This window comes from Dermochelys coriacea, chromosome 10 (assembly GCF_009764565.3).
Source record: "Dermochelys coriacea isolate rDerCor1 chromosome 10, rDerCor1.pri.v4, whole genome shotgun sequence".
NCBI classification, from domain to species: Eukaryota; Metazoa; Chordata; order Testudines; family Dermochelyidae; genus Dermochelys; species Dermochelys coriacea.
This window is the reverse complement of record NC_050077.1, coordinates 58,571,808-58,585,660: the sequence shown is the minus strand read 5'-3', so window position 1 is coordinate 58,585,660 and position 13,853 is coordinate 58,571,808. Positions and strand designations below refer to the sequence as shown.

Sequence of the window (13,853 nt, the reverse complement as noted above, 5' to 3'; positions counted from 1 at the left end):
AAGAGTAAGACACTGGTCCTGAAGAAAAAGGGTATAGTACGGCTCGGTCTACACTCCCAATTTTATGGCAGTATAACCATGTCCAGGAAGACTGTTTGCAGATTTGAAAAGTAGCTATACTTGAACAAAAAAACTTCAGAAACAGACTTCAAAGAGAAACAGCAGAACTAAAATTCATTTGCAAATTGAACACCATTAATTTGGGCTTGAATAGGGACTGGCTGGCTCATTACAAAAGCAGCTTAGCCTCTCCTGGAATTGACACCTCCTCATCTATTATTGGCAGTGGACTACATCCACCCTGATCGAATTGGCCATGTCAACACTGGCTCTCCACTTGTGAGGTAACTCCCATCTCTTCATGTGCCAATATATTTATGTCTGCATCTGTAATTTTCACTCCATGCATCTGAAGTGGGGTTTTTACCAACGAAAGCTTATGCTCAAATAAATCTGTTAGTCTTTAAGGTGCCACCGGATTCGTTTTTGTGGATACAGACTAACAGGGCTACCCCCCGATATCTGGTGTAGACAGCATTATGTTGACAGGAGGACTTCCCCGTTGAGGAGGTGGGAAAAAGTTCTTCCATTGGCATAGGTAGTTTCTTCACTAAATGCTACAGTCATGCAGCTGTGCCACTGTAGTACTTAAGAGTAGACAAGCCCTCAGAAGAGAGAAAGGTGGAGAAGAAAACCCGTCGGAAGTAGAGTAGAAAGCAGTCCAGAGAGAGAGAGAGAGCAGCAAGACTGGACTGACCAGACCTTGGCTGCATGTTACAGGGTCCCTGTGCTAGAACCCAGAATAGCGTGCAGGTACAGGTTCTCCTACTAGCCACTGACAGAGTGGCATTGTCTGGACAGCAGGTCCAGTGAGATTCTATACCCCAGAAGAGGAAATCACATCGTGACATGACTGGAGGGCCAAATCATGAAGAGGAAGATGCAGATCCTGGAACAAGAGAAGGCCCACAGCGTGAGAAAGAGTACAAATAGGTTTAGAGACCTCAAGGGGAGGCATCAGCCCTGGAAGAGGCACCATCCACCATGAGTGAACACTGCAGGACTGTGCCAGATAAAAAAAAAGGGGACAGAGATAAGATCACACTAATAGCCTGAGGCATTTAGGAGTATGCCAAAGGAAACTGAGTTAAATGGTGGTGGAAGATTATCTAGTATAAAACAGATGAGCAATCAGTTTTTCCTGTTGAGAGTCAGATGCCTATTGAAAACCATCAGACAGATATAGGTAACCAGGGAGTAGTGGCAGGGAAATGTATGTGAATACAGACAGCAGGGTTTATACCAAGAAACTTGATGGAACAAGTGGCATGACTGTGTAAGTCACTTCAAATGTCACTATCTCCCTTGGATAGGATATTATAGTTTTACTGTACAGCAGTATTGTGTACAGGTTTTGTACTGATAAGTAGCATGTTTGACTGAGTCAAAAAAAAAAGATTGTGGAATAAAATTCTGATTAGACAATTGTGTTGGTGGATGTCATTAAAAGCCAGGAAAACTATGGATTTTTTTTGGGGTAGACATGTGCCTCATCTAAGTATGTTATTATTTTTGAAATATTGACATTCGGGGGGCTCTGTATAATTTAAGGACATGAAGGTTAAGTAGTGTGGAGGAATAAGAAGGCAACAGTACTATAGCATGTGCTAGTAAATATACATCTTTTAGTGATATAATGGGGTTAGATAGTAAAGGAACCAAATTCATTCTGGTGGTAACAGGGTCAGATATCTACATGCATGTTACTATCACCAATACACACTGCCTTTAAACTGGAATTATGGCCTGAAATTAGACAAGGAAGTTTGTTATGCGAGACCAAGGGGTCTTGCTTAAACATAGTTTAACAAACTAACTAGTGTCCTTGCTTGCATTAGCATCTTGGTATTAAAACTTGTTTTAATGTTTACTACTTATTCATCCTGTTTTATTTTATGCTATAGACAAAATGTTTCAATCTCAAGTTCCTGAGCATTAGCACAAAGCTGCAGCATTTGGGCTGCAAATGCTCCAGGGGGATGTTCACATCTAATAATGTTTCACAGAAATTATTACATAATTCCCTTGTAGGTGAGCTACTACATCTGACCTAGACATCTAAAGTTACTAGGATCTTCACATGTGGCCAGAACAACATTTTGGTGACAGCATTCAGCACTGAACAGGTGATTAAGGAAGCGACATCTTTGTTTTTTGTATTTTTTTTTTTTAAATGTGCCTGTACACAAGAGGAATTAGCTATTAAATCCAGTAGTGAAGCGGCACAATGCAAGTTATTCAAGCAAGTTCTATTTAGCACTCAGTTTTATCTGGGCCTGAAAAGTTGGACACCTATTAGCTTTTTTTTTTTTTATTTTGAAAACCTCTACTGATTTGCTCTCTGAAAAGTCTGAGGTTGCTACTTGAATGGAAAAAGCTTTTTGTCTCCCTTTCAGATGTTCCAAAGAAGGCTCTCTTCCATCTTATCCTTCCCCCAGCCTCCTTCTAATGGATCTACTACTTCCCTTACAACTTCAGTGGCAGCCCCTGCTGTTCACAGCTTTCCCCTATCCCAGCAGTAGCTATATCAAGTTCAGGGAGCAGTAAAACTGTCCTTACTATAATGTTCGAATAGCAACAGTAAAGCCTGCTAGATACTTATTAGCTTCACCCTGCAGAAGCTTGGAGAAAGCTATGAGCAGCAGAAACTACAGCAGTTGGTTTGAAAAGTCCATCAGGAGGGAAACTGCATCTGTTGACACTGGAGGACTATTTTTGAAACCAGAATGGCTCGAGTCTTAGGGCTTGTCTACACATACAGTGGTGCAGCTGCACCTCTATGCGGACGAAAGAGTGCCGTCCATAGCACTGTCCACACTGGCCCTCATGTCGATGTAATTTATGTCACTTGGGGGTGGCTTATTCAGACCTCTGAATGACATAAGTTATGTTGACATAACCTCTAGTGTAGACACAGGTTAAGTTGTAAAGGAAAGCTCAGTTACTGAAGAAATTAATGGCTTAAATTCCCCTGCTTGCCAGGGAAAATTTCCTGGAACAAGCTGACCAATGCATTTTTCCAAGTGCTAGTCTTTCCAACTGGAGGAAACTGTCAGGTTTATAAGACATTAAAGAAATAGCATTTTAGCAGAAAAATTATAAAATCTCTATAGTGGAAGAGGAACATGCAGGAGGGGAAACCAACATCATGGGGTTAAATGAATGCACATCATCCTAACCAAAGTAACAAAAACAAAAAAAGGAATATCTTGTTGCTAAACTATCACTTTGTTCTCAATGTGGACGAAAACGTATTACAGTAAGCCCATTGAAAGCCAAGACTAGGAAAATCTGACAGATCAGATTGACAAATGAAAACATTCCTCCAGGATATTCACTTTAGAAGATGAACATATCTAAATATGATAAGAGATCATTCTTTCATGCAGTGTGTTTTTAAATGTTATAAAAAAACCCATATGAACAGTGTGAATTATATTCAGGTTCTATCAAAGGACCTGTGTTAACAGAAACATATGTGCATCACGCAAGTATCCAATTATAATCAATTTCCATAAGTTTTCAAAGCGGGTGAGGAGAAAGTGAGAACTCGTCTTAAGACCGATGACATCTTTTTGAAAAAAGGGAAAGGTTCGTATTTTATAGGTAAACCAATTTAACTGTATAGAAAAACTGGAAGCCACATCCTAACTAGCAGCTGTCAAAGACTTCCCCAAACAGTAATATCCTCAGAAAGCAGAGTGACAGGGTGGAGGTCTAGACTATCCAAGAGGGACCTTGTCAGAGGCCAATTCAATATAGTGATGTGCATATCATTCATGATTTAGAGAGCTGAAGAAGAGAGGCGGCGAACACTAACTGTAGCCGCAGCAGGAGTAACTCGGGTCTCAGTTTACTTTTTGCTAAATACACAACCCATAGAATATAAAGATCAGTAGAAAGGTTTCTAAATTTTCAAGTTTCCATACAATTTTAAGCTTCTTCCTTAACAATGCAGTAATTTCACATGAGAAAGTGAAATTGACTATTAGAAGCAAAACCAAGTCACTAGTCTATTTTGTTTCTTTTTGCATTTATCCCAAACAGTACAGATAAGACTTATTCAAAAATTCTTTATGCAAGAATATATCAGTTGAAGATTGACATGCAATTCAGTTTTAGACTGGCCACTATTATTTTTGGTGTACAGTCATCTTCATGACACTTCCCCCCCCCCCCCCCCAGTTCAATGACAATCTTAAATAGAGGCTGAGCATTTCCAGAAAAAAACAATAAGTAGCAGATATCAGTAAATATGTGAGACAGTCCTCAAGTTTATTTGGTTTTTTTTTGTTTTTGTTTTGGGGGGGGTGGGGAAAGAGAGAACCCTGTTTGACTAAATCTGTAGAAAAGTGGACAAAATTTTATCAAGCACAACTACTTGGGCAGATATCCACAAGGCCTATTTCTCAGTATTCACAACAGGTGAAGACTTATTTTTAATTTGACAATTAAACTTTTAAAAACCTAAAGAGATTTTCACAATATAATTCGCATTAATAGGTTTTAACCTTTGCCTTTTGTTGGCTTCTTGATAGGTGTATCAGCTGAAACAGTTATTTCAATATTATCTGGATCTCCTCCCTCTTCTTCAATAGCCTAAATAAGACCAAATAGATAATAATAAATGTTTTATGACATTTAACTAGAAGTTGATAATTTACATACACAAATGCTTAATGACTTGTTCTTCCTAAATACAAACTATTACTTAAGGGATTCAGATTAGATAGTACGTTTAAGACTCTTGGAGGAGGAGGAGAAGAAGAAAAAAATAATCTAGGTAATGGCAGCAACCTAAGTGATTAGAGTAACATTTACACAAAATGTAACACAGATCAATATACTACACACACAAAACGAAATGCTACAGGGCAATTTAAACGTAAAGACAGCAACATTTAGGCCAGGCCAAAGCCCAAGGAAAATAATACTGTTACAAGAACATTCCTGCATTTGCACAGGCCGGCAACCCACCACAGTAATTTCGTGGCAGCCGTACCTTGAGATGCTCAGGCGATGTCAGAGGAAAGCAGAAAGCCTTCTGCTGTAAACAGGCCCCATGCAGACCCAACAGAGAAGGGTGCCCAGGCAACAGAACCACTGAGCTTACCAAGCAACGCAAATAGCCTCAGGTTTCAGAGCAGCAGCCGTCTTAGTCTGTATTCGCAAAGAAGAAAAGGAGGACTTGTGGCACCTTAGAGACTAACAGATTTATTTGAGCATAAGCTTTCGTGAGCTACAGCTCAATGCATCCGATGAAGGGAGCTGTAGCTCACGAAAGCTTATGCTCAAATAAATCTGTTAGTCTCCAAGGTGCCACAAGTCCTCCTTTTCTTCTTTGCAAATAGCCTCAGCCATCTATGCCAAGCCTGAGCAATGGCAAAACAGGGTTTAGGGCCAGGCTGTTTTACAGGGGGAGCCCAGCGCCGGAGAGGCGCCTGCCTGCGTGGGCCGGGCACAATCCCGCAGTACGGGGCTGCCCCTACTCGGAAGGGAGCTGGCAGATGAAAAATGCTGTGGCGATATCCAAACGCAGCTTTCTGCTCAGACCAGCCCAGGGCACCACGCCCAGCCTCCACCGCCAACCACAAGGATTTAAAACAGTCAGGCGGCGGGCTCGCTTGCGGGCGCCAGGGCTGCGCGGCCAGACGAGCCCCTCAGGGGGTGCGCAGCGCTCCTCGGCTGCGAAGGGCGGAGAGGCCCCTCCCCGGGCAGCGCCGTGAACGGCAGCGGTTCGCCCGCCGCCGGAGCTCAACGCCGGGCAAGGCCCCAGCAGGCTCCCGAAACGCGAGAGCAAAGTACGGCCTGGCCTGGCCTGGCCGCGCGGCCTACGCCGGCCTCTCACCTGCTTGAGCCGGGAGATGAGCACGGTCTTCACCCCGGTGATGTCCAGATTGCGCCGCTTCAGCTCCGACTTGAGATCGATGACCCGCAGGTCGGTGATCTTCTTGCTCTCCATCTGGGCTGGCCCCGCGGACGGGGCGGCGGCGGGAGAAGAGGCGGCGGCGGCGGCCATTTTAGGGCGAGTGAGCGCGGCAGCTGCACGCACAATGAAACCCCCTCAGCCGCTTGATCCCGCCCTCCGCCAGTACCCGGATGGCGGCCGCACAGGACCGGGCTGAAACGGGCATGCGCGTTGCCCGGCTCCTTCCTGTTCCCCGAGGCTTACCTTGAGTCCCGCTCGCGCTCAGGCGGCCCGCCCTGCGCCAGGGCGCGTCTGGGGAGCTCTGGTCTCCGCCCGGCGGCTGGGAGAAGGGGTGCTCTGTGGGGAGCAGGCGAAGGTGCAGCTGGCTCTGGGCAGGACTGAGGCTCCCGTTGTGACCGACTCCAGCCCCGAGAGCTGCGGGCTGTGGTATGTTCTCCGCAAGGCTCCCTGCCAGCCCAGGGCTCTGTCATGGGCAGCCACTGAGGCCCGGGAACCGCAGAGCCCCTGATCAGCCAGCCCATGACTCCCTGTGCAGCTCTGGGGCCTCTCAGGTTTGGGACCTGCTAGGCCCCAATGGTAGAGTCCCATTCTCCTAAAGAAACTGTATTAGCCTAAGGAAAACAGTATTATCCTGAAAGCTACTGCAGCATTGCCAGCCCCAAAGTCTCAAAAACGTGAGTTATCCCCTCTCCCAGAATAATGAGATTAGCTTAGAAATCATGAGAATTTAAAATAATAAGCGGGGGATTCTTTGTATTTGCCTTCTGGTTTCTGAGCCTTCAGGGTTGATGTTTTCAAGTCTTTCTCTGCTATCAGGAGCCCTATCTTGACAGGCAAAAATGAGCTCAAGTTTTTTCAATTGTCTTAGCTACTGTTCCAAGTCTAGTCTGTTTTATGGGAGGAAACGCTTGGCTTGTTTAGCTGAAGACTGAAGAAGGGATATAATTGGTCTATACAAATACATCAGAGGGTAAACGTCAGGGAGGGAGAAGAACTATTTAAGCTAAAGGACAATGTTGGCCCAAGAACAAGTGTGTATGAATTGGCCATCGATAAATTTAAGTTGAAAATTAGAAAAAGGTTTCTAACCATCAGAGGAGTGAGGTTCTAAAACAGCCTTCCAATAGGAGTAGTGTGTAGCAAACTAGTTTTCAGATGGAGCTTACTAAATTTATTAACTGACTTGTATGATATAGTTGCCTGTGATAGCAGGGGACTGGAGTGGATGACCTGGAAGTCCCTTCCACTCCTGTGTTCCTAATAGGGCTGTCAATCGCAGTTAACTCACAAAAATTAATTGAAATTAATCACAGTTTTAATCACACTGTTAAACAATAGAATACCAATTCAAATGTATTAAATATTTTGGATCTTTTTCTACATTTTCATATATATTATATTCTGTGTTGTAATTGAAATCAAACTATATTATTTTTGATTACAAATATTTGCACTTTAAAAATGACAAACTAAAGAAATAGTATTTTTCAATTCACCTCATACAAGTACTGTAGTGCGATCTCTTTATTATGAAAGTACAACTTCCAAATGTAGATTTTTTTTTAGTTACATAACTGCACTCTAAAACAAAACAGTATAAAACTTTAGCGCCTACAAGTCCACTCAGTCCTACTTCTCATTCTGCCGATGGCTAAAACAAATTTGTTTACATTTACAGGATATAATGCTGCCCTCTTCTTATTTACAATGTCACCAGAAAGTGAGAATAGGCATTTGCAATGCACTTTTGCAGCAGGCATTGCAAGGTATTTATGTGCCAGATAGACTAAATATTTGTATAGCCCTTCATGCTTTGGCCATCATTCCAAATGACATGCTTCCATGCTGATGCTGCTTGTTAAAAAAAAATGCTTTAATTAAATTTGTGACCAAACTCCTTGGGGGAGCGTTGTATGTCTCCTGCTCTGTTTTACCTGCATTCTGCCATATATTTCATGTTATAGCAGTCTCAGATGATGACCCAGCATATGTTGTTCATTTAAGAACACTTTCACTGCAAATCTGACAAAACGTAAAGAAGGTACCAGTGTGAGATTTCTAAAGATAGCTACAGCATTTGACCCAAGGTTTAAGAATCTGTAGTGCCCTCCAAAATCTGAGGGGGACAATGTGTGGAGCATGCTTTCAGAAGTCTTAAAAGAGCAACACTCAGATGTGAAAACTAGAGAACCCGAACCACCAAAAAAAAAAAAAAATCAACCTTCTACTGGTGGCATGTCATAAATATAAAGGGAAGGGTAAACACCTTTAAAATCCCTCCTGGCCAGAGGAAAAGCCCTTTCACCTGTAAAGGGTTAAGAAGCTAGGTTAATCTCACTGGCACCTGACGAAAATGACCAATGAGGAGACAAGATACTTTCAAAGCTGGAAGCGGGGGGCGGAAACAAAGGGTCTGGGTCTGTCTGTGTGATGCTTTTGCCGGAACAGAACAGGAATGGAGTCTTAGAACTTGGTAAGTAATCTAGCTAGATATGCGTTAGATTATGATTTTTTAAAATGGCTGAGAAAATGAGCTGTGCTGAATAGAATGGATATTCCTGTCTTTGTGTCTTTTTGTAACTTAAGGTTTTCCCTAGAGGGATTCTCTATGTTTTGAATCTAATTACCCTGTAAGGTATTTACCATCCTGATTTTACAGAGGTGATTCTTTTTACTTTTTCTTCTATTAAAATTCTTCTTGTAAGAAACTGAATGCTTTTTTCATTGTTCTTAAGATCCTAGGGTTTGGGTCTGTGGTCACCTATGCAAATTGGTGAGGATTTTTTATCAAACCTTCCCCAGGAAGGGGGGTGCAAGGTTTTGGTGAGGATTTTGGGGGGAAAGACGTTTCCAAACTACTCTTTCCCAATAATAAACCCAGTTAGACGTTTGGTGGTGGCAGCAAAAGTCCAAGGGCGAAAGGTAAAATAGTTTGTACTTTGGGGAAGTTTTAACCTAAGCTGGTAAAAGTAAGCTTAGGAGGTTTTCATGCAGGTCCCCACATCTGTACCCTAGCGTTCAGAGTGGGGAAGGAACCTTGACATGGCATCTGACTCAGTCCGCACTGCTTTGGATTGTTATCGAGCAGAAACCGTCATCAGCAAGGTGCACCACGGGTATCTCCTGAGCACTCTGCGAGCGTTTGGCTTCGGACCCTAGTTTGTGGGTTTTCTCCAGGTGCTGTACACCTCCGCAGAATGTCTGGTCAGGCTAAACTGGACCCTGACCGAACCGGTCAGCTTCGGGCGAGGAGTACAGCAGGGGTGCCCCCTCTTGGGCCAGCTGTACGCGCTGGCGATGGAGCCCTTCCTCTGTCTCCTCTGCAGGAGGTTGACGGGGTTGGTGCTGCGGGAGCCGAAGCTGCGGCTGGTCCTGTCGGTGTACGCCGTTGACATGCTCCTCGTGGTCCAGGACCCGGGTGACTTGGCACAGGTGGAGGCTTGGCAGGCCATCTATTCGGCAGCCTCCTCCATGCGGGTCAGCTGGGTCAAGAGCTCTGACTTGGTGGTGTTTGGTCATATTAAAGACGTTCTGTATTAAAATCACAAATGAGTTTGATTCCCCATAGTTTAAATTCCAGGGTATTACTAATTAAGAGGTCTCTTGGTTTTTGGTACTGTTTCTCTCCCTCTATGTGTGAAATTTGCAAGCTGCTAATTGTATTAGTACATGCTAAGACAGAGTCTGTTCTCAAAGCAATTCTTTGTAACAACAACTACTCACGCAGAGAGAGACTCAAAGCAATACTCTGTAACAACAGAAACAGCACCCAGAGACTCCCCGCCCTTTTGTTGTATTCATCTCGCTTTGTTAACAATTGTGATTAAAATAGAGATAGAGGATGTATGTGGATGGATGCTTGGTGTGGATAATAACTGAATGAGCAGGGAGGTGCCAGCCTAAGAATCCTAAGAATCTCCAAATGCAAACAGATGGACATAATACCAAAAGGACTGAAGGTAAAAAATCCATTACAATCTACATACCACACAGACTATGCTGACAGTTTGTGCCACACACTCTCAAAGAAACTGCGGAACCACCTGATCAACATCTTCTACAGCAAACAGGGAAAGATTAAGAATGAGCTCTCAAAACTGGATACTCTCATAAAGAAGGGACCACAACAGTGGTTCCCTTAACCCACCCAGCAATATTGTTAATCTATCCAACTATACTCTTAGCCCAGCAGAAGAATCTGTCCTATCTCGGGGCCTCTCCTTTTGCCCCTCCACCCCCACGAACATGATACAGTTCTGTGGTGACCTAGAATCCTATTTTCGAAATCTCTGACTCAAGGAATATTTCCAACACACCTTTGATCAACATATTAACCCACAGAGACCTTCCTACCAACACGATAAAAAGAAGGATTCTGGGTGGACTCCTCCTGAAGGTTGAAACAACAGACTGGACTTCTACATAGAGTGCTTCCACCGACGTGCACGGGCTGAAATTGTGGAAAAGCAGTATCACTTGCCCCATAACCTCAGCCATGCAGAACACAAAGCCATCCACAGCCTCAGAAACAACTCTGACATGATAATTAAAAAGGCTGACAAAGGAGGTGCTGTAGTCATCATGAATAGGTTGGAATATGAACAAGAGGCTACTAGGCAGCTCTCCAACACCACTTTCTACAAGCCATTACCCTTTGATCCCACTGAGGGTTACCAAAAGAAACTACAGCATTTGCTCAAGAAACTCCCTAAAAAAGCACAAGAACAAATCCGCACAGACACACCCCTGGAACCCCGAGCTGGGGTATTCTATCTGCTACCAAAGATCCATAAACCTGGAAATCCTGGATGCCCCATCATCTCAGGCATTGGCACCCTGACAGCAGGATTGTCTGGCTATGTAGACTCCCTCCTCAGGCCCTACGCTACCAGCACTCCCAGCTATCTTCGAGACACCACTGACTTCTTGAGGAAACTACAATCCATCGGTGATCTTCCTAAAAACACCATCCTAGCCACTATGGATGTAGAAGCCCTCTACACCAACATTCCGCACAAAGATGGACTACAAGCCGTCAGGAACAGTATCCCCGATAATGTCACGGCTAACCTGGTGGCTGAACTTTGTGACTTTGTCCTCACCCATAACTATTGCACATTTGGGGACAATGTATACCTTCAAATCAGCAGCACTGCGATGGGTACCCGCATGGCCCCACAGTATGCCAACATTTTTATGGCTGACTTAGAATAACGCTTTCTCAGCTCTCGTCCCCTAATGCCCCTACTCTACTTGCGCTACATTGATGACATCATCATCATCATCTGGATCCATGGAAAAGAAGCCCTTGAGGAATTCCACCATGATTTCAACAATTTCCATCCCACCATCATCCTCAGCCTGGACCAGTCCACACAAGAGATCCACTTCCTGGACACTACGGTGCTAATAAGCGGTGGTCACATAAACACCACCCTATATCAGAAAGCTATTCCTACCTACATGCCTCTAGCTTTCATCCAGATCACACCACGCAATCCATTGTCTACAGCCAAGCTCTATGATATAACCGCATTTACTCCAACCCCTCAGACAGAGACGAACACCAACAAGATCTCTATCATGCATTCTTACAACTACAATACCCACCTGCTGAATTGAAGAAACAGATTGACAGAGTCAGAAGAGTACCCAGAAATCACCTACTACAGGACAGGCCCAACAAAGAAAATAACAGAACGCCACTAGCCATCACCTTCAGCCCCCAACTAAAACCTCTCCAACGCATCATCAAGGATCTACAACCTATCCTGAAGGACAACCCATCACTCTCACAGATCTTGGGAGACAAGCCAGTCCTTGCTTACAGACAGCCCCCCAACCTGAAGCAAATACTCACCAGCAACCACACACCACACAACAGAACTACTAACCCAGGAACCTATCCTTGCAACAAAGCCCGTTGCCAACTCTGTCCACATATCTATTCAGGGGATACCATCATAGGGCCTAATCGCATCAGACACACTATCAGAGGCTCGTTCACCTGCGCATCTACCAATGTGATATATGCCATCATGTGCCAGCAATGCCCCTCTGCAATGTACATTGGTCAAACTCGACAGTCTCTACGTAAAAGAATAAATGGACACAAATCAGATGTCAAGAATTATAACAGTCAAAAACCAGTCAGAGAACACTTCAGTCTCTCCGGTCACTCGATTACAGACCTGAGAGTGGCTATTATTCAACAAAAAAACTTCAGAAACAGACTCCAGTGAGAGACTGCTGAATTGGAATTAATTTGCAAACTGGATAAAATTAACTTAGGCTTGAATAGAGACTGGGAGTGGATGGATCATTACACAAAGTAAAACTATTTCCCCATGTTATTTCTCCCCCCACCACCCCACTGTTCCTCAGACATTCTTGTTAACTGCTGGAAATGGCCCACCTTGATTATCACCATAAAGGTTTTCCTCCTCCTCCCCCCCCTTGCTGGTAATAGCTCATCTTAAGTGATCACTCTCCTTACAGTGTGTATGATAAACCCATTGTTTCATGTTCTCTGTGTGTGTATATAAATCTCCCCACTGTATTTTCCACCGAATGCATCCGATGAAGTGAGCTGTAGCTCACGAAAGCTTATGCTCAAATAAATTTGTTAGTCTCTAAGGTGCCACAAGTACTCCTTTTCTTTTTGTGAATACAGACTAGCACGGCTGCTACTCTGAAACCATAAGAATCCAGTGTTCATCCGCTGAAGAAGGCGTCAAGTGGAAATAACCAGAAGACCCCTGGAGGGCAGACTGGAATCCACCCAACAGCCTCAAGAATGGGAGAACCAAAGAACAAGATAACATCTGGCAGCACGGAGCCGTCAGGAATGTGCCATCTGCTGATTGATTCAGAAAGAGCATGATGAAGCAATTCCCACAGACTGGCATAGGAAGAAATTCCTATAAAAATGGACTCTAGAAAGTGAGAACTTTGGGGTCTGATTCTGCAAACCAACTTCCAGGAGCATCAGATGGGCATCTGAGAAGGCCCTGCTCCCTCCTCATGTCCAGGCCACCTGGCCAGTGGCTTGGCATGAGCAACTCTAAGGCTGGTAATTATGATAACAACAACCTTGCAGAACCTCTGTGTGTGTGAATGAATATGAAATTGAATGGAACGTTATAGCTATAACTAACTGCTTACTATGATTCTGTATTCATAATAAATGTGGCATTTTGCCTTTTCCCCTTTAATAAGATCTTGCTGGTTTTTATTTTATTGGTATAACAGTGGTAGGGGACTGGTGGCAGGAGAGATCCCTCCCACCCGCACTTCAGGCCATCTGGTGGAGTGCGGATCCACTGCTATATCTCGGCGTTTACCTTTCTGCTACACATCCCTCTCTGCCGGAGAACTGGCACGATTTAGAGGGCGGGGATTAGAGTGGCTTCGTAAATGGACAGGACTACTCCGGTGCCTCTCCCTTCGAGGGAGAGCGCTGGTGCTTAATCAACTAGTCCTGTCCATGCTCTGGTATCGGCTCAACACCCTGGTCCTGGCCAACCTCCGGACATAGATTCTGGAGTTCTTTTGGTCAGGAGTGCACTGGGTCCCTGCAGGGGTTCTCAATCTACCCTGGAGGAGGGAGGGCAGGGCCTGAAGTGTCTGCACACTCAGGTCCATGTCTTCCGCTTCCAGGTCCTGCAGAGGCTCCTTTATGGTGCAGGTAGTCTGGCATGGAGCATACTGGCACATGCCTTCCTGCACCACTTCTGAGGGCTCTGATACGACCGACAGCTCCTTTATCTCCATCCGAGAGGTCTTCCGCAAGTCCTCTCCGGGCTGCCGGTCTTCTACCAGAACCTCCTCCGGATCTGGAAACCTGTTTTTAATGACCAGGTCT

At 44.4% G+C, this 13,853-nt stretch overlaps 1 protein-coding gene across 6 annotated transcripts in view; it reads right to left on the bottom strand.

Annotated features, from left to right (window-relative positions):
• The window catches only part of SLTM (SAFB like transcription modulator), a 51,468-nt gene extending 45,227 nt beyond the window's left edge, over positions 1-6,241 (bottom strand). For 3 of the 6 annotated variants that reach the window (XM_038419048.2, XM_043493595.1, XM_038419047.2), the window contains exons 1-2: positions 5,909-6,197; positions 4,572-4,659 (exon numbers count right to left, since the gene is read on the bottom strand). In XM_038419048.2, coding sequence (XP_038274976.1) covers positions 4,572-4,659; positions 5,909-6,079 — 259 coding nt within the window. In that variant the 5' untranslated portion in view covers positions 6,080-6,197. Of the gene's footprint in view, positions 1-4,571; positions 4,660-5,908 lie in introns of all 6 variants that reach the window. The other 3 variants (XM_043493592.1, XM_043493594.1, XM_043493593.1) reach the window with 2 other exon arrangements.
• Positions 6,242-13,853: the final 7,612 nt, after the last annotated feature.